Source organism: Hyla sarda, chromosome 9 (assembly GCF_029499605.1).
Source record: "Hyla sarda isolate aHylSar1 chromosome 9, aHylSar1.hap1, whole genome shotgun sequence".
Classification (NCBI taxonomy): Eukaryota; Metazoa; Chordata; class Amphibia; order Anura; family Hylidae; genus Hyla; species Hyla sarda.
Genome location: NC_079197.1, coordinates 87310840 through 87331478, shown reverse-complemented (window position 1 = coordinate 87331478; position 20639 = coordinate 87310840). Strand labels below are relative to the sequence as shown.

Genomic DNA, 20639 nt, shown 5'->3' with positions numbered 1-20639 from the left:
AACTGAAAAAATATATAAAATTTTTTATTTTTTTTTATAAAATCCAATTAGAAAGTAGTTTAATATTGAATAAACTTTAGCATATCAAAAACATTTTTGTTGAAAGGTATTCTTTAATTATAGAAATACATAAGAGAACATAGAATAGAAAATGAAAGGTAGAACCATAAAACGGTTTCTTAGGCCAGTGTTTCCCAACCAGGGTGCCTCCATATGTTTCAAAACTACAACTCCCAACATGCCTGGACAGCCAAAGGCCTCCAGCAGTTGCAAAATTGAAGCAGGACAGGCTCCCTCTGATCACCTGACTTGTGATGTCAGGTCTCGACGCACTGCAACCTGGGAAATCCCGAGACCTAAGTAATTTTGTATGCTGTTAAAAATAAATATTGGGGCGATAATCACATAAGAATTGTGAGAAAACCGTCACACACAGGTACAGACACTATATTATGAACTACACTAAATTTGCTGTCCCTATAGCAGTCAAATAAAAAAAATTCCTGGAATACCCCTTTAAATCACCTTGCAATAACACCACTAACGTCCATAAGGGGTGCACAGTCAGCTCATTTAAGTAATGGCGCCTGTAATTCTAATGAAACCTGGGATAAGTAATTATACCCTCAAATTTCTCAATTCACTGCTTATGACTTTATTACAATGCCGTTTTGTGTATTGGAAAATGTCTATGATCTTCTCTCCTCCCTAATCCGAGAATGTACTATTTATGTCTTCCATTTTTTATTTTCTGAGAACACTTTTGTTGTTTTCTTTTCTGATGCTCTGTATTAATTCTGTCAAGCAACACGCTGGCTCTCATTTACTATTGCAAACCCGACATGCTTTTTGGGGTTGTGCACCAGATTCTGGTGCATTGTGCCAGAAATTCTGTCTGTATCAGAATATGCGCCAGAATTGAAAAAAGCCCGACTAACTCTCCATTTTGCCGAGAAAAGCCAAAAAGGGGCGTGGCCACATGGAAAGGGGGGCGTGGCCACGGAAAGGGGGCGTGTTCCCGACATTTTCACAAAAACCCAACATATTTACTAAGGTTTCCACAGAAAATGTGGTGGATTTGAGCTGAGGAAAACCAGACAGATCAGAACATGTGCATAAAAAGCAAAATGTAGGGAAACCTTAGTAAATACCGTAGAAAATAAATTGTAGGGAATTAAAACCCACAAGGAAACCTACACTCCACTCTTAGGCTGGGTTCACACCACGTTTTGTAACTACGGTTCCCGTATACGGCTGGGAGGAGGGGGGCGGGGTTTAATCGCGGCGCCCGCACTCAGCCGTATAGGGGAACCGTATTTAATGCATGTCTATGAGCCGACCAGAGTGAACCGCAGCCTCCGGTGGGCTGCGTTTTTGGCCGTATGTGGTTTCCCGACCGTAGGCAAAAACGTGGTCGACCACCGGAGTCTGCGGTTCACTCCGGTCGGCTCATAGACATGCATTAAATATGGTTCCCCTATACGGCTGAGTGCGTGCGCCGTGATTAAGCCCCACCCCCCTCCTCCCTGCCGTATACGGGAACCATACTTACAAAAGGTGGTGTGATCCCAGCCTTAGTAAATAAAGGCCACAGGATTAGAGTTTACATTAATGTGACAATAGATAAAAAGATTTGTCAGTGTTGAAATAAATGTTTAAGTTTGGGAACCTTCTGCTATAACCAAGTTGTTATGAAGACAACTCCTGTCTATTAGGAAATATGGACATCATAGAGGGCTCTCCCTGGTAAAATCGATAGAGTAGAATAGATTGCTGTTCTTGCAGGCTTGAGCCGGCATGTATTACTAGGACAGCAATTAATCATAATGGCTACGATGTAAGACTACTTCAGCCATTGTAGTGAAAATGTCTGGATGTAGGCCTCCCTAGCAGGCATCAGGACCCACAGGGAGATTTATCGAAACCTGTCCAGAGGAAAAGGCCTCTATAAAATGAAAGAAGCAACCTTATTGGTTGCTATGGGAAACTGGGAAACCTTTCCTTTGCACAGGTTTTGATAAATCTCCCCCCAGTGAGCGCCTCATTCTGAAAAGTTTTTTTTTTCTGATAAAGAAACCATGCATGCACGATTGTGGACCCCATACATTGGTACATGGAAAGAGACCCCCCCTAGAAAAACCCAAAATAACTACACAGACACTAGTGGTTGGAATAAAAGGCCACGGTCTTTATTAAGGGATAAATAAATAAATATTAAATAAATAAATAAATGTATTATTAAAACCGTGAATTCATTAAAAACTAATAACCGGTAAAATCAGCAAAGCTGAAATAACCATATAATTTAAAACTCAGATTTACCAGTCTGGGTGACGCCCCATTTTACTTAAAAACCGAATAATAAGTAAATACCAAATTACCCAAGCTATCCGACCCGATAATAAACGGGGCAACGCCCCTCAAGACAGACCGTGACAAGGGAGGGAGGGCACGCTTCTTAGGTCTTGACACGCCGACTGAGCTGCAGGAATCGCCACCGCTTCTTTTAAAACTTCTCCATTCCCGCCAAATCCTCGCTGACCAATCAGCTGGTGATTTCATCCTGCCCAGCAACATCCGGCCTGAAATAGAAACTCAGCACAAGTTTAACTAAATCTCCTCATAGCTGTTAATTGTATCTGTATTTTTTATTTTATATAGGACCAACCAATATGACAGGAAAATGGGGTGAGGGGAAGGGGGCTCATCCCATGCAGCCCCTTCGCAATTTCTCCTGGGCTATATACATTTGTGGGTGTAAGAAAATAAATACTGTCCTAGCCTCTGTTCTCCTGCTGCTCCAGAAAGGAGTGTGTGAACAGATGCTGGACATCACCCGCTGTGTCTGCCCAGTCTGTCTACTGTTCTGATGTGTAATTCCAGGCATCTTCAAAGCGGGCAGGATTGTCATTCTTAAAGGGGTACTCCACTGGCCAGCGTTCGGAAGTAAATGTTCTGAATGCTGTTTTCACGCTGCGGGGGTAGGCCACGCCCCCTCGTGACATCACAGCCCCACCCTCTAAATGCAAATATATGGACTTGCATTGAGGGGGCGTGGCCGTGATGTCACGAGGGGCGTGGTCGACCCCCGTAGGACGAAAACAGCGTTTGGATCATTTACTTCCGAATGCTGGCCAGTGGAGTACCCCTTTAAAGTGCCGCTTCCTCCATGTTGTCACTGGATAGAAGTAGCTTTATATTGATCTATTTTTGAGACTTAGTGTTTTATGGGGTAATTGAAACATTCTTGTCTGCTCTAGGAACAAGACTCTTCAGATGGAGAAGATAAAGGCTCGCCTTAAAGCAGAGTTTGAGTCTCTGGAGTCAGAAGAAAGGCACCTGAAGGAGTACAAGCAAGAGATGGATCTTCTACTACAGGAGAAAATGGCCCATGTAGAAGAGCTGAGGCTCATACATGCAGATATTAATGTGGTATGTACTTGATACATATGTACATATGCGTGCATACAGGAAGTATAATCATCTAGCGCCACGTGTAAAGTAAACTGCAAAGTATCTGTTTTTAGTACTATGAATGATGAATGCCACTTTGTAGCAACCGACTGAACATTCATTTAACATATGCCCCGGGAACTTGCCAACAAATGCCTTTAGATTAAAGCACTTATGCCTTAGACCAGCAAAGTACCAAATTGTTGAATTTTTTTAATAGATTATAGTGTTTTCTATTTAAATAATACATACTACAGTCATTGTAAACCAGTTTCTAGCATTGTTGGCCTTATAATTCAATATTTGGACTAGGAAATGCCCGCGCCACATTTTATAGTGCTCTAAAATTGTACATTAAAAAATAAACATTTATGTCTAAACATGTAGGTACTGTGCCCCCCATTGTGCTTGGCACTCTGCACTCTGGTTTATGGATAACAATGGAAACATCGAGTGTGCCATAAATGTTTAACCAACAAAGCCCCATAAATTCATACAGTGTTACCACTAAGACCATTTTTTTTACTGAGTAGTCATGTTGCACATTGTTTTTTTTTTTTTCAAATTTTTTTATGTTATTAATTTATTTAATTTCCTTTTTTGTAAGTTCTTATGGGAGCAGCCATCTTAGATACATATGTAGAATTCCTTTTAGTACAAGACCTACAAGGGGTCCTAGATTCTCCCAGTATCAAGGATTTTAAAGAAAAACCTAGCAACATATAACTGAGGTTTTGGGGGAAGTGCTATTTAAAACATAACTTTTAATGTTTCTCATAAAATATCACCCAATGTAATCGTGATTCCATCACCAAAAATAAAAAATGCGACCCAGGATCCGTTTGGATCACCACCCATCCGGTGGATTTATCAAATGTCTCATATATATATGTCAATTATTCACAAATATCTCATATGTATATCAAATGTTCTCTACGCGTTTCTACTCTCATTCGGAGCGTCCTCAGGAGAAACTATGGATATAGAGATACTGCACAAATGGAACTGAGTATCACATACAACAATAGAGATATCATATACTCATATAGATGGCAAATATGGATGGCATATTGGTACTACATGCCATCCCTAGGGTGTGATCATATCCAGCAGTCCAACGGAGACATACATGTGTAACCTAGGAGAGAAATCAACAATGGGATAAGCCCCAGCTCACAATACAATACTGTATATGTTTATCTTGTTGGGAGTTTCTCACTCACACTACTCTCCGTGGCTCCAAACACCTGTAAATGAAAATAATACAATCCTGTAAATTCCATTCCATTGTACCTGCAAAGAAGCTAGCTATAATGCCGCTAGTCAGCTACTCACGGTTTGCTGAACGTGATGCCGATCACAGGATGCTGATCAGCCATCTTGCCTGAGCGGTTTTTAACAACATTTGGAGATATGCTTTACAGCAGGACCCGTGAACATAGACAGGAGCTGCCCCATTAAAATGAATTGTAAAGGCATAAGGGCGTGCTCTTTGACCTTTTCAGAGACCATTCCATATGGAGGGGGAGGCTAAGCTCTAAGCTTCAGCTATTGTAAAGACCCTGTCTTCTCTACACTGGTGTCGTGTTTTACTATAACGCTGTACTGACCACTTTCCACTAGCCGCCTCCTCCTATCTCATACAGAACAGAAAGTCTCTGCTTAGTTTAAATCCCAGTGGCCAAAATGAAAACTGCAAGATGTCAAGATTATTTTGAAATATACATAGTAAAATAGAAAATGAGAAAAAAATCATCAAAAATTCAAATAAAATAAAAAATATATTTAACTTGGTTTAAACAATAGGTACTTTTTTTTTTTTTATAACACATTTCCTTTTATATTAGCAGTTTTATTTTTATTGTTGGGCCTTATTTCAGATACTTTGTGCTACATATAAATTACTGAGAAGTTATTTCCTATGATTTTGGACTGGAGTTACATTTAACATTTTATTTAAAACAGTTTATGTGACAAACCTTCAATCCTGTGACCTGGGGAGCCCCGTCCTTGTTAAAGGGGTATTCCAGGAAAAAACTTTTTTTTATATATCAACTGGCTCCAGAAAGTTAAACAGATTTGTAAATTACTTCTATAAAAAAATCTTAATCCTTTCAGTACTTATGAGCTTCTGAAGTTAAGGTTGTTCTTTTCTGTCTAAATCCTCACTGATGACGCCTGTCTCGGGAAACGCCCAGTTTATAAGCAAATCCCCATAGCAAACCTCTTCTAAACTGGGCGTTTCCTGAGACAGGTGTCATCAGAGAGAATTTAGACAGAAAAGAACAACCTTAACTTCAGAGGCTCATAAGTACTGAAAGGATTAAGATTTTTTATAGAAGTAATTTACAAATCTGTTTAACTTTCTGGAGCCAGTTGATATATATATAAAAAAGTTTTTTCCTGGAATAAAATCTCTACCTAGTATCCCTTAGCAGCATTAACTGGTGTAAAATATTCAGGGATATAACCCTGCATTCCCAGAACCCCCAGGTATGTCTAGTATTAAAAGAAAACGGTCATCCGTACTAATCCCAATACACTGGGTTATAGTGTGGGTGAACATGAGTCCGTTAAGGGGGTCCCTTATGTCCCACCCAAGATCCTCTTCTAGCAGATACCTAATAGGGAGATAAAACTCATTATACATTTCTCTTAGGCTAAGTTTTCACTGCTGTTGTGCTCCATCTCATTCTGGGTCGGTTTTGCTCTTTCATTTTTTTCCTTTTTTGTGGTAAGCAGACCCAGAAAATGTCAGAGCACAACTGGACTCCATCCCATGGACTCGAAAGAGGTCTGTTAGGATCCAGTATTTTACCGTAATTAAGCGGAGAAAAAAAATGTTGTTCTGACAAAGTAGCCGACGGAGCTCTATTTATTAGAGCACAACGGCAGTGTGAATGAGCCCTCAGCTGATGGTTGTATGCAAAGATATAAAATCATGTTTTCCTTCCACCCTCTAGTGACATAGAGGCTGGGCTGAGCTGCAACATGCGTGCCTCCACCCTCCCCCACCCCTTCCTGTTTTACATGATTGATGTACACAGCTTGCCACCGGCTCCCTCCGGATACTTCCATAATGGAACCATGTGGACATTGCCGTCTTTATAGACCGCAATTCAGTCCTAGCTGAATTTGGCTCAAAGAATGAACATGTTCATTCTTTGAGTGGAATATTCCCAGTGTGGACGACGCCTTAGCGATTAGCAGCAGCTGTATGTAGGCTTTTAAAGGGATCAAACTGGATCAGTATTTTGATGATACAGAATTATTGTTTGCACTTGATGACTTTTATATCAGGACACAAAGGAGCATGCTCAAGCTTTTATTGGACATAAACTCCATATTGTACACAATAATCAAAATCAGTTTATGTATAAAAGATATTACTACATATTGTTAACTTAATTCCAGTGCATGCATAAAGATGTGAAGGTAACGTTTTTACGTTAACAATTCGAGTGTACCGTGTCCCTTTGTAGTCATTCTAATCTTATATCAGTAACTTGTCTATACACATTATTTTCTATGTGACCAAGATTAATAGCAAAGGAATGGCAAAAAAGAGATGATTATGTTAATAAGGTGGAAAGGCCAAAAGCTGCCAGATTCCTTTGGCTAGTACTAAGGGCGCTCCCTGGATCAATAAACCATGAGTAATACAATGTGTTTACATAGTTCTGTTCTTTCCAAGAATTGTCTAGATTAATTAATGAGTATAATACTTTCTTATGACCATTATTTGTGTTCTTAAACTTAAAGGATACTTGTTACGCCTAGCGCTCCGGGTCCCCGCTCCTCCCCGGAGCGCTCACGGCGTCTTTCTCCCTGCAGCGCCCCGGTCAGTCCCGCTGACCGGGAGCGCTGCACTGTCTTGGCCGTTGGGGATGCGATTCGCACAGCGGGACGCGCCCGCTCGCGAATCGCATCCCAGGTCACTTACCCGTCCCGGTCCCCTGCTGTCATGTGCTGGCGCGCGCGGCTCCGCTCTCTAGGGCGCGCGCGCGCCAGCTCTCTGAGACTTAAAGGGCCAGTGCACCAATGATTGGTGCCTGGCCCAATTAGCTTAATTGGTTCCCACCTGTTCCCTGCCTATATCTAGTCTCCTCCCTTGCACTCCCTTGCCGGATCTTGTTGCCTTGTGCCAGTGAAAGCGTTTAGTGTGTCCAAAGCCTGTGTACCTGAACTTCTGCTACCCATCCTGACTACGAACCTTGCCGCCTGCCCCCGACCTTCTGCTACGTCTGACCTTGCTTCTGCCTACTCCCTTGTACCGCGCCCATCTTCAGCAGCCAGAGAGGTGAGCCGTTGCTAGTGGATACGACCTGGTCACTACCGCCGCAGCAAGACCATCCCGCTTTGCGGCGGGCTCTGGTGAAAACCAGTAGTGGCTTAGAACCGGTTCACTAGCACGGTCCACGCCAATCCCTCTCTGGCACAGAGGATCCACTACCTGGAAGCCGAATCGTGACAGTAGATCCGGCCATGGATCCCGCTGAGGTGCCGCTGCCAAGTCTCGCTGATCTTCCCACGGTGGTCGCTCAGCAATCGCAGCAGATTGCCCAACAAGGACAGCAGCTGTCGCAGTTGACCGCCATGTTACAGCAAATTCTGCCCCTGCTACAGCAGCAACCATCTCCTCCGCCAGCTCCTGCACCTCCTCCGCAGCGAGTGGCCGCTCCTAACCTCCGCTTGTCCCTGCCGGACAAATTTGATGGGGACTCCAGACTCTGTCGTGGATTTTTGTCTCAGTGTTCCCTGCATATGGAGATGTTGTCAGACTTGTTTCCTACAGAACGGTCTAAGGTGGCGTTCGTAGTAAGCCTTCTTTCAGGAAAGGCCTTGTCTTGGGCCACACCGCTCTGGGACCGCAATGATCCTGCCACAGCCACAGTCCAGTCCTTTTTTGCTGAAGTCCGAAGTGTCTTTGAGGAACCTGCCCGAGCCTCTTCTGCTGAGACTGCCCTGCTGAACCTGGTCCAGGGTAATTCTTCCGTTGGCGAGTACGCCATACAATTCCGTACTTTTGCATCTGAACTATCCTGGAATAATGAGGCTCTCTGCGCGACCTTTAAAAAAGGCCTATCCAGTCGCATCAAGGATGTGCTGGCCGCACGAGAGATTCCTGCCAACCTCCAAGAACTCATCCATTTGGCTACCCGCATTGACATGCGTTTTTCTGAGCGACACCAAGAGCTCCGCCAGGAAAAAGACTTAGATCTCTGGGCACCTCTCCCACAGCATCCTTTGCAGTCTTCGCCTGGGCCTCCCGCCGAGGAGGCCATGCAAGTGGATCGGTCTCGCCTGACCCAGGAAGAGAGGAATCGCCGTAGAGAAGAAAATCTCTGTCTGTATTGTGCCAGTACTGAGCATTTCTTGGTGGATTGCCCTATCCGTCCTCCACGCCTGGGAAACGCACGCACGCACCCAGCTCACGTGGGTGTGGCATCTTTTGCTTCTAAGTCTTCTTCTCCACGTCTCACGGTGCCCGTGCGGATTTCTCCTGCAGCCAACTCCTCCATCTCAGCCGTGGCCTGCTTGGACTCTGGTGCCTCCGGGAATTTTATGTTGGAGTCCTTTGTTAATAGATTCAGCATCCCGGTGACCCGTCTCGTCAAACCGCTCTACATTTCCGCGGTCAACGGAGCCAGATTGGACTGCACCGTGCGTTACCGCACAGAACCCCTCCTGATGTCTATCGGACCCCACCACGAAAGGATTGAGTTCTTCATTCTCCCCAACTGTACCTCTGAGGTCCTCCTCGGTCTGCCTTGGCTCCGGCTTCATTCCCCCACCATTGATTGGACCACCGGGGAGATCAGGAACTGGGACTCTGCCTGCCACAGGAAGTGCCTCTCCCCCCCTCCCAGTCCCATCAGGCAAGCCTCTGTGCCTCCCCATGGCCCCCGTCCTGGTGTCACACTGCCCCGTGCCAGGCCTCGCCCTCTGCCCTCCCTCCCCATTCCCACTCCTGCTGTACTGCCTGCCGTTGAGGAAACCCTCCATTCTTTCCAGGTGTCCTCATCCCAGGGGAGGCAGTTACCAGACAAAGAGAAGGGGAGACCTAAGGGGGGGGGTACTGTTACGCCTAGCGCTCCGGGTCCCCGCTCCTCCCCGGAGCGCTCACGGCGTCTTTCTCCCTGCAGCGCCCCGGTCAGTCCCGCTGACCGGGAGCGCTGCACTGTCTTGGCCGTTGGGGATGCGATTCGCACAGCGGGACGCGCCCGCTCGCGAATCGCATCCCAGGTCACTTACCCGTCCCGGTCCCCTGCTGTCATGTGCTGGCGCGCGCGGCTCCGCTCTCTAGGGCGCGCGCGCGCCAGCTCTCTGAGACTTAAAGGGCCAGTGCACCAATGATTGGTGCCTGGCCCAATTAGCTTAATTGGTTCCCACCTGTTCCCTGCCTATATCTAGTCTCCTCCCTTGCACTCCCTTGCCGGATCTTGTTGCCTTGTGCCAGTGAAAGCGTTTAGTGTGTCCAAAGCCTGTGTACCTGAACTTCTGCTACCCATCCTGACTACGAACCTTGCCGCCTGCCCCCGACCTTCTGCTACGTCTGACCTTGCTTCTGCCTACTCCCTTGTACCGCGCCCATCTTCAGCAGCCAGAGAGGTGAGCCGTTGCTAGTGGATACGACCTGGTCACTACCGCCGCAGCAAGACCATCCCGCTTTGCGGCGGGCTCTGGTGAAAACCAGTAGTGGCTTAGAACCGGTTCACTAGCACGGTCCACGCCAATCCCTCTCTGGCACAGAGGATCCACTACCTGGAAGCCGAATCGTGACAATACTCATTGTGCTGAACACTAAATGTTAAAGCCGATCTGTCTCCTGAACGTTATGCTCTATGGAAGTGTGGCATACAACAGGGAGGGGTCCATTATTTTATTAGCACAAATGACATATAAAGTCTAATTTGTGTGGATACATAGTTAAAGGCCGGTGTATTCCTGAGGGTAGCCCCCCACACCCTTCTAATCGGTGATTGACAGGCTTTAGTTAATCACTGTATAAACAGCCATGACCGGTTCACTTTGCAGCGTACCTGCAGTTTGTGGTAACTTTTCACAATAAGCAATTGTGTGTGTTTGTAGCACTGTTTATGGCAATTATTTAACTTGTATGTGCACTTTTTCACCCAATTACATCACTGCAGACCCAATCTATAATTTTCAGTTGTCCTTGAGCTAGTGGGTAGAGATTAAATGCTATAATGTCTCCAGTACACTGCATACAAACGAGGGGTCCTACTCTTCTGTACCTCACACCCTCAGAAGCAGCAGCATAGAGGACTTCAAAGAGCAGGACTGGATAGTGTAAGCTGTGAATCCAGCATGGGAGTAATATATTGCCCCTGTCTCTCTCAGGCTACTCTCCCCTCATCTCCCTCCCCCTCTCCATAGACTTCTATGAGTAGCATGTAATCTGATCCCAAAGTGAGCTGATTAGTAAGTCTGTTTGTTTCCTTTCTCAAGGTGGATTTACACGAGTTGGGGGTTTGATTGGAGTAGAAAATTAGCCTAATTAGTGGACAAATAGAGGCAATTTTTTCTTTCATATTATATATTGCAAAGTTACACAATTTCTTTTCTACTATTGATTTATTGATTTATGCCAAGTTTATTGAAATCACAAAGACTATCCCCTAGAGGACCCATAAGGCCCTGGGACTTGACGTACATTTATATCCACTAGGGATGTAAGAAAAAATCGATTTGCGCTATTATCGCGATTTTTCACTTGGCGATACTGAATCGATTCAAAATATTTTTGAATCGATTCTTTTAGGGATGTGGAATTTGTATCTCCTGACGCCCGGAACAGCATGTCCCAGGCATCAGGAGATACAAGTTCCACATTTGTGGAGCCGGGCAGGTCGGATCTGACGCGGCAGCGCTCTGGGTGTACGGAGCGGGCTCCGTCTCGTGCCCGCTCCATACTCTGCAGACCTCGGCTGTTCTCAGTAGCCGGGGGTCGCCGCTAATAGCCAGCATGCCGCGATCGCCGCAGCTAGCTATTAAAGGAGTAGTACGGCGTGCACTTTTCTCATTTTTATCCCGTCCGGGCTGCAAAATAAAAGAAAACGCACTTTCTCTTACCTGCCAACGAGCCCCCGGAGCTCCGGTACAGGTGTTCGGTCCCCGGGCTGTATTCTTCATACTTCCTATTAGCCCGGCACGTCACACGGAGCTTCAGCCTATCACCGGTCGCAGCAATGTCCAGCCTCGGCCAGTGATAGGCTGAAGCTCCGTGTGACGTGACGGGCTAACAGGAAGTAAGAAGAATACAGCCCGGGGACCAAACACCTGTACCGGAGCTCCGGGGGCTCATTGTCAGGTAAGAGAAAGTGTGTTTTCTTTTATTTTGCAGCCTGGACGGGATACAATGAGAAAAGTGCACGCCGGACTACTAGATCGCCGCTGTCAAAGCTGACAGCGGCATCTAAAGGGATCCCTGGGGGGCGATGTATCGGGATATATCGCAATGTATCGTCACCTAGACGGTATCGCGATATATCGAATCGCCACACTGGTATCACGATTCGAATCGGATCGCCAAATTCTTGGCGATTCACCCCCCTAATATCCACTATTAACCCATTAGATGCCATGATCAATACTGATTATGGCACTTAAAGGGGTACTCTACTGGAAAACATTTTATTTTAAATCAACTGTTGCCAGAAAGTTAAACAGATTTGTAAATTATTTCTATTAAAAAAATCTTAATCCTTCCAGTACTTATCAGCTGCTGTTATGATCCACAGGAAGTTCTTTTCTTTTTTAATTTCCTTTCTGCTGCCTGACCACAGTGCTCTCTGCTGACACCTCTGTCCATTTTATGAACTATCTGGAGCAGGATAGATTTTCTATGGGGATTTGCTCCTACTCTGGACAGTTCCCATAATGGACAGATGTGTCAGCAGAGAGCACTGTGGTCAGGCAAAAAGGAAATTCAAAAAGAAAAGCACTTCCTGTGGATCATACAGCAGCTGATAAGTACTGGAAGGACTAAGATTTTTTAACAGAAGTAATTTACAAATCTGTTTAACTTTCTGGGACCAGTTGATTAAAAAAATATTTTCCACTGGAGTACCCCTTTGATGCAGTTGAAGGCTATGTAAGACTTATCGGACCACCAGCAACATGATTGCAGCAGTCCAAGGTGTGAAGAAAGCAGCCTGAGCTCTCCTCACCTTCCCCACAGTCGGCTAAGGGGATCTACTTGCATGATCTGCCTTCTGGCAGAGTATACAAGTGCATCGCCAATTATACTAATCATTGCTATGCCAAAGCATAGCCATGAACAGTAACTGCAATCAAAAGACTAAAACTAAAAATGATAAAATTAAATATATTTTTTTAAATACACATAAGCGCCTCTCCCAATAAAAAGCTCATCCTTTTTTTCCCTATTTTAAAATAAAAAAATGTAAAAAAAATAAAATATTTGGTATCGCTGCATGCAGTGTGCGAACTATTAAACTACAAAAGTTGAAAAATAAGAAAATGCTGTATCTTTAAAGCGTCAAATGTTCATTTTGCTGTCTTTTTACAATGTGGCCCCTGAATACAACAAATGTTGTGTGTGTTGTATCTATATACATAAAAAGGCGTTGTAGCCATTCTTTTAAATGAGATCCTGTTAGATGCTTCAGCTCACACTCCATTCATCCATAGCAGAATTCAAATTGTTGGTTAAATGTCATAGTGACATAATAATTAGTGACATTATCCCCACGGTGAAAACTTGTTACAGCAATTTACAAACCTTTGATTCATTTTCCTCAATGATCCAACATAATTTATTCTGAAGTCTTTACTAAACATAACATTTACAAAAATGCTATCGTGAGCTATTTTATAATGCATGATTTCAAGGAATTTTTGCATTTTACTAAGGGCATGGATTACCAGAGGCTGTAGGAATATGTGTAATGGTCACAAATGTGAACAGACCATCGCATGCCACATGGTAAAAGGGAATGAGAAAAGTAAAAACATAAAATTAGTTGACATGCGCTGTCACTGTCCCCTGTAACAGGTGTCATTATGAAGTTGTTTTATCAAACATACTCTGTCCTTATTCCGTTTTTACTGATATCAGTTGTCCTTTTATTACAGTAATTTCTTTCAGTTGCTAAAACTGTTACAGTTATTGGAATTGTCAATAGGAACAATAAATATTTCGCTGCAACGACGCATTTCAGGACCTTAAATAGAATTTACTTCTAGATCCTTGTAATGACAATTGACCTTATTTATTTCTTTATTCATTCATAATAAACCTTGCTTACAATTGTGTATAATATAAAGTGTCACGTATTAAGTACCCAAATTCATATACGGTATATAAATAGGGTTTATTCTTTCGAAAAATATTTCACACCTATGGCTACTGGAAAGCTGGTGCGCAGTTACTTTTATCTCCTGATAAACTGCTGTAATCCTGCACTTGGCATTGCAGAGAGATACTGTGGCAGAAAAATTGTCTTGTGACCTTCCTGTCATATCATTTAGGAGTGATTAACATTTCCAGGGATGAGTAGTGGAGGGAAAATGGAAAATGATAAAGAAGTTTAAAAAAAAACTGAAAAGTAAATTTAAAAATTATTTATTCTTAAACACACTTCAAGTGCTTTCTGGATTAGTGGTAAACCCCCTATAACCACAATTATTTTAAAGTATTTGTAGCCAAGACATTACATGTGTTTTCTACTAAAACACATGTCGCCCATCCAGTTTTATTTCTATATGCCTTAAAGGGGTACTCCGCCCCTAGACATATTATCCCCTATCCAAAGGATAGGGGACAAGATGTCTGATCGCAGGGGGGTCCCGCCGCTGGGAACCCCTGCGATCTCCCTGCTGCACCCGGTGTTCATTTAGAGCGTCGGGTTCACAAGAGGTTTGTGACGTCACGGCCGCGCCCCCTCAATGCAAGTCTATAGGAGGGGGCGTGGCGGATGCCACACCCCCTCCCATAGACTTGATTGAGGGTGTGTGGCCGTGACGTCACGAGCCTTCGCCCCGCATCACCAGTCATCTGGCACGGAGCGAAGTTCACTCCGTGCAGCAGATGTCTGGGGTGCTGCAGCCGACCCAGCAGTGGGACCCCCGCGATCAGACATTTTATGCCCTATCCTTTGGATAGGGGATAAGATATCTAGGGGCGGAGTACCCCTTTAAGGATGGGTAATATTGATAAAGTCTTATATCTGCCAAAAACGCATAACCAGGCCAATGATACACCTGATGGGTTTCAGTAAATGTACTTTTAGTCACTTGGTTATACTAATGGTAGTCTATAAAGGTTACATTCCGGAATACCACTATGCGTTGTTTATACCTAAGCCTAAAGGAGATTTACTACCAAATACATTTATCACCGGACCATATATATAACCTGTTTTCTGTCAGATCCCTGCCTTTCTGATAAGTTTCATCCCCTTTTAGGCTGCGTTCACATGGCCGTCTAGACCCGTCACGTTCTTCTCCCGTCAAAAATAAAAACAGACTTAAAAAAAAACTGACAATAAAGGATGCAAACGGATGTTATCCGTTTGTATCCGTTTGGATCCATTATTGTTCAGTTAATAAACCCAAAAATTTTTTTGGGTTCTGAGCATGCTCTGATCAAAAAACTGATTGAAAAAACAGATGCAAATGGATGACATTAAAGGCTCATCTGTTTTCCTTCGACTTCAATGTTAAATTTACTGTATCCATTTTTTTTATGGAAAAAGAAATACTGCATGTGCCGTTTTTTTTCGGCCGTCAAAAAAAATGGAAATGAATGCAGAGGTGTACAAACAGATGTAAACGGGTTGTAAAAAAAAAAAAAATCCCATTTGACATGAATGGGATTTTATTAAAACAGTTTTTAAGCCGCTTACAGCCTGTAAGAATGGAACCGAAAGGGGGATAAAAAAAATGGGGACAGAAGGCCATATAAACGCACCCTTAATGTAGATTGCCATACTATCCCCTACATATCTAGTGTGAGGCTATGTTCACAAATGCTTTTTCAGCCTAAAAACTGCTGAAAAAAACTGATCAAAAGCCATTTGCCCAAAATTCTGTATGTGAACAAAGCCTGACATGATATATATATATATTTTTTAACATGCAAGTATCTGGGAAAAGAAGCGGTTGTATCCTCTGATTCTAATATGCCTGAGCTATAACCTACTGTATGTGATCCAGATGTAAAGCTTTCTGTAAACCTCAGGAACAGTTGCCCTCATCCCAGTGCTGGTGTAATGGACGTCTCTGATCACAGCACACTAGTTTCTTGGCTTATAGTTGATATATAAGCTGGGAAGTATCGGCATATGTAAACCCAGAGCATGCCGTGAAAAGAGCTTAGAGACATTTGGAGATAAAAAAAAAGGTCAGCTCATAACCAAGAGGACATGCCTCACCCTTCACAGCATTATAGTAGATACTAAAGTACAGTATATAGTTCATCTGGTTACCTATGAAATAATAAAAACCAACCATGGTGATGCTCTTGTTGTACACTGCAGATGGAGAACACTATCAAGCAGTCTGAGAACGACTTAAACAAATTGCTGGAGTCCACTCGGCGCTTGCATGACGAATACAAACCTCTGAAAGAGCATGTAGATGCCCTGAGAATGACTCTTGGACTGCAGAGGCTGCCAGACCTGTGTGAAGAGGAGGAGAAGCTGTCTCTGGAGTAAGTAGTATATGCTGTAGATACATTCCTTTAGGATGTGCTTATGTTGGGCCAACAGCCGGGATTCTTGCTATGTGCTCCGTCTCATTTTGTTTGTCTGCAAATAGGCTGGTAATAATGTTACAATGGCGGAATTCAGAATACTACAAAACTCCACAGCAATTGTAGGGACTTGGGACTCCATGCAACATATTGGGGCATTGCTTTATAGAATAGTCTTTAAGATGTTGTCTTCCTTAGCCAACCTCTATCCCTACTCTATAGATGTTATATGGTCAGAGATAAGAACCGCTGCATTGACTGGCTTTCCCAGCTTCGATGGCGCCATTGATGAAAGTTTCTTCGTCTGTAGGAATGGAGCATTTCACACAGATTGTACTGTAGATCCTGTTAGCTGAATAGTCAATCCCATTTGTTGAGGGAGCAGCCAAATGATGTCATGCATGATCTGGCTAATTATTTAAGGGAATTTAAGCTCACTTTGACCTTCTTTTTCCCCCCATTAAAGGGGTACTCCACTGGCCAGTGTGCGTGCTGCAGGGGTCTGCCATGCCCGCTTGTAACGTCACATCATGCCCTTTCAATGCAAGTCTAAGGGAGGGGGCGTTACTGCCACCACGCCCCCTCCCATAGACTTTCTTTTAGGGTGTGTGGCGTGATGTCACGAGGGGGCGTGGTAAACCCCCCCGCAGCGCGTACACAGCGTTCAGAACTAAATGTTCTTAACGCTGGCCCGTAGACTACCCCTTTTAATATGATTCACAACATATTATTCTGTAATAGAAGTCATAGCTCATGCCTTTCTACTGTGCTTCAACAAAATACGCATTCTCATTCTCACAAGTAATTGTGAGGCTGGGTTCACACTACGTTTTGATGATACAGTCACGGGATCCGTATCTTCCAAACATAGTGCGAACACAGCCTTAGAGATCAGTAGACGCGATAATTAATTCTGTGATGAGGCTATAAAGAATGTAACTCTGTTTTTCAACAAAATGGACTTAAACGCTTGTCTTTATGTTGTAGCTATTTTGAAAAACAGAAAGCTGAATGGCAGACAGAGCCCCAGGAGCCACCTATACCAGAATCCCTGGCAGCAGCAGCTGCAGCGGCCCAACAGCTACAAGTAGCCAGAAAGCAGGATACCAGACAGACAGCTACGTTCCGCCAGCAGCCGCCTCCTATGAAGGTAATTGTTTCATCCTGTTTTGCTAGCCACTGAAAGCCATATATGATGCTGTGAACTAAAAGAGAAATTCTGCATTACAAAGAGCAGTTATACAATGTGTAATCTTAAAGGAGTACTCTGGTGCAGATTATTCCTGCCCGGGCTGCAAAATAAATGAAAATGAACCATCTCTCACCTTCCTGGGTTCCCGCAGAGCGCTACTACAGCTGATCAGTCCTCCGGTCCATCCTCTTCATACTTCCGTGTGAACGATGCGTCACATGGCGCTCAGCCTATCGCCGACCGCCGCGATGTTCTGCCTCGGCCGGCGATAGGCTGAGCGCCATGTGACGCTTCGTTACACACAGAAGTATGAAGAAGATGGACCGGAGGACCGATCAGCTGTAGTGGCGCTCCGCGGGAACCCAGGAAGGTGAGAGATGGTTCATTTTCATTTTTTTTTGCAGCCCGGGCAGGACGGAGCAGGAATACTCTGCACCAGAGTACTCCTTTAAGTAAAAAGATATTTGCCATCCAGGCTATGGTTTCAGCTGGTGTAGAAAAATTCTAAGTCTAGAAAAGTCTTTTAAAATCATCCTAGGGGAGTGTGACAGATCTGGTTAGTTCATTAAGCATTATTAGATTATCATTTACAGCAATGGTCCCCAGCCTGCAGACTCGAATTCACAATTCCCAGTATGCTTTCACAGGTCAGGGAATTATCCTTATTGTATTTTCTACATCTAGAGGATTCATTGAAGGATTATGGAACTCTGCCCAAGAAAGCAGTTATTGTTTAATTTATTGAAAGATTTTAAAGGGAAAGTCAGTCAGAACTCCTTTTCGATTGATAAATGATATTATGAGCCATGTGTACCAGATTGCCAAAGATAGGTCGTTGATCTTGGAATTTTAAAGGGAAAGTCCCCGCATCACACCAGGTCGGTCCCGGCTGCTAACGATAGCCGGGACCCTGGGCTAACAGCGTGCGGCACCAATCGTTGTGCCACGCGCTGTTAACCCTTCAGACGTCTGAAAACGAAAGTAAACGCTTCCCGGCAGCTCAGTTGGGCTGATCGGGACATCGCGATAAAAGGTCTCCTTACCTCTCTCCGCGGCGTCCGATCGGGGTTTGATTGCTCCAAGCCTGAGCTACAGGCTTGAGCGATCAAGCCCCTATCTCGCTGATCCGTGCAAAGCTATGGCTTTGCAGGGATCAGCATAGGAGATCAGTGTGTGCAGTGTTACTGCAAAAAAAAAAAAAAAAAAAAAAAAAGGTCATTTAACCCCTTCCCTAATAAAAGTTTGCATCGCCCCCCTTTTCCCATAAAAAAATAAAAATTAACATATGTGGTATCGCCGCGTGCGTAAATGTCCGAACTATAAAATTATATAATTAATTAAACCGCACGGTCAATGGCGTACGCGCAAAAATATAGCGTATTTTTGGTAACTTTTTACATCATAAAAAAAAAGAATAAAAAGCGATCAAAAAGTCCGATCAACATAAAAATGGTACCGATACCAGCCTGTACGCGGAAAAATGAAAGTTACAGGGGTCAGAAGATGACAATTTTAAACGTATAAATTTTCCTGCATGTAGTTTTGATTTTTTCCAGAAGTACGACAAAATCAAACCTATATAAGTAGGGTATCATTTTAACCATATGGACCTACAGAATAAAGATAAGGTGTAATGTTGACCAAAAAAATGCACTGTGTAGAAACGGAAGCCCCCAAAACTTACAAAATGAAATTTTTTCTTCAATTTTGTCGCACAATTATTATTTTTTTTTCCGTTTCGCGTAGATTTTTTGGTAAAATGACTGTCACTGCAAAGTAGAATTGGTGGGGCAAAAAATAAGCCATCATATGGATTTTTAGGTGCAAAATTGAAAGCGTTTTAATTTTTAGAAGGTGATGAGGAAAAAATGAAAATGCAAAAACTGAAAAACGCTGAGTCCTTAAGGGGTTAAGATGAGGACAATTGCCTAACAGCTCAAATAGGTGGTGTCATGTTCCAGGTCAACCTGGGCTATTCTATGTGGCTGGCTTCACATATATATGTCCGGTATGTAGATCAGTGAACCCAGCCCGCAACTGATATCACAACTAATGGCAAAAGTGCATTAGTTGTTTAGATCCGGCAGTCTTTAATTGTGTGTGCCAGACAATGGACCAAAGCAACATGCATTCCCCTGTCCGGCACCCATGCAGCATGTTTCACCATCCGAACTTAAATGGGATCAGTTCTACAACCAGTTTTCACCTCAAGTGGCTTTATACATATTGAGCAATTGTGAAATGAAAAAACATTTTCTAAACCCATAATTTTTCTTCCTAGGCCTGCTTGTCTTGTCACCAGCAGATTCATCGCAATGCACCCATTTGTCCACTCTGCAAAGCAAAGAGCCGGTCTAGAAATCCTAAGAAGCCAAAACGGAAGCAAGATGAATAGATTGAAGCCCCTTCCTAAACCTGAAATGTCCCTTTTTCCATCACATAGTTTCTAGTAACAATGTAACCCTGCTCGCCCTGAAGCCTGTGAAACCTTGAACTGAACATGTGATGTTTTTCTATTTAACGTGTTGTAAGCACAATGGGCCTGTTTTGTTACTGTGGCGCAGTTTTAGCATAAAAAAGCTGCAAAACAAAGCCAACTAATGTAGCTGTTTTTGCTGTAACTTTGCTACAACCATACATTCCCAGTGTTTGTTGTAATTTTTTTAGTTAAAAAAAAAGGAAAAGAAAAAACTATTGAGGTTTTTGGTGCTATTTTCATACCCTGCTCTTAGAACACAATTTCCCATTGCTAGCAGAGGATAAGAACAATGTGCAATTACAAAACAAAAATATAACATTCTAAATGATAACTTTTAAAATGCCTCAATTACATGGATCACAAGCAAATGGATCGATAAATAAAGGGGAAGAAAAAATAATAGTAAAAGGGATTGTGTATACTTGTGCATACGTGATGGGATCACACAAGGCTAAGGTATCTGCTAGAAATTTGCTATGCAGTATATCCATAACATAAAAATCATGAAGGTACCCCATATACAGCCAAATCAGCTCTGACCCAACGAGGCATGGACTTCACAAGTCCTTTGAAGGTGTCCTGTGGTATATGGCACCACATCATTATCATTTAACCTCTGTAAGTTGTGAAAAGGGCCTCCATGGATCAGACTTATTTTTCTAGCACACTTCACAGATGTTCAATCTAAATGAGATCTGAAGAATTTGGAGGCCAAATCAACACCTTCAACTTTGTAATGGTCCCCAGACCATTCCTAAGCAATTTTTGCAGTA

The 20639-nt window shown here is 43.4% G+C and overlaps 1 protein-coding gene across 4 annotated transcripts in view; it reads left to right on the top strand.

Annotated features, from left to right (window-relative positions):
* ZC4H2 (zinc finger C4H2-type containing) overlaps positions 1 to 20081 on the top strand; it is an 80767-nt gene extending 60686 nt beyond the window's left edge. For all 4 annotated transcript variants that reach the window (XM_056540859.1, XM_056540858.1, XM_056540860.1 and 1 more), the window contains exons 2-5: positions 3261 to 3432; positions 15981 to 16153; positions 17183 to 17345; positions 19669 to 20081. In XM_056540859.1, coding sequence (XP_056396834.1) covers positions 3277 to 3432; positions 15981 to 16153; positions 17183 to 17345; positions 19669 to 19782 — 606 coding nt within the window. In that variant the 5' untranslated portion in view covers positions 3261 to 3276 and the 3' untranslated portion in view covers positions 19783 to 20081. The remainder of the gene's footprint in view (positions 1 to 3260; positions 3433 to 15980; positions 16154 to 17182; positions 17346 to 19668) is intronic.
* The last annotated feature ends 558 nt before the right edge of the window (positions 20082 to 20639 follow it).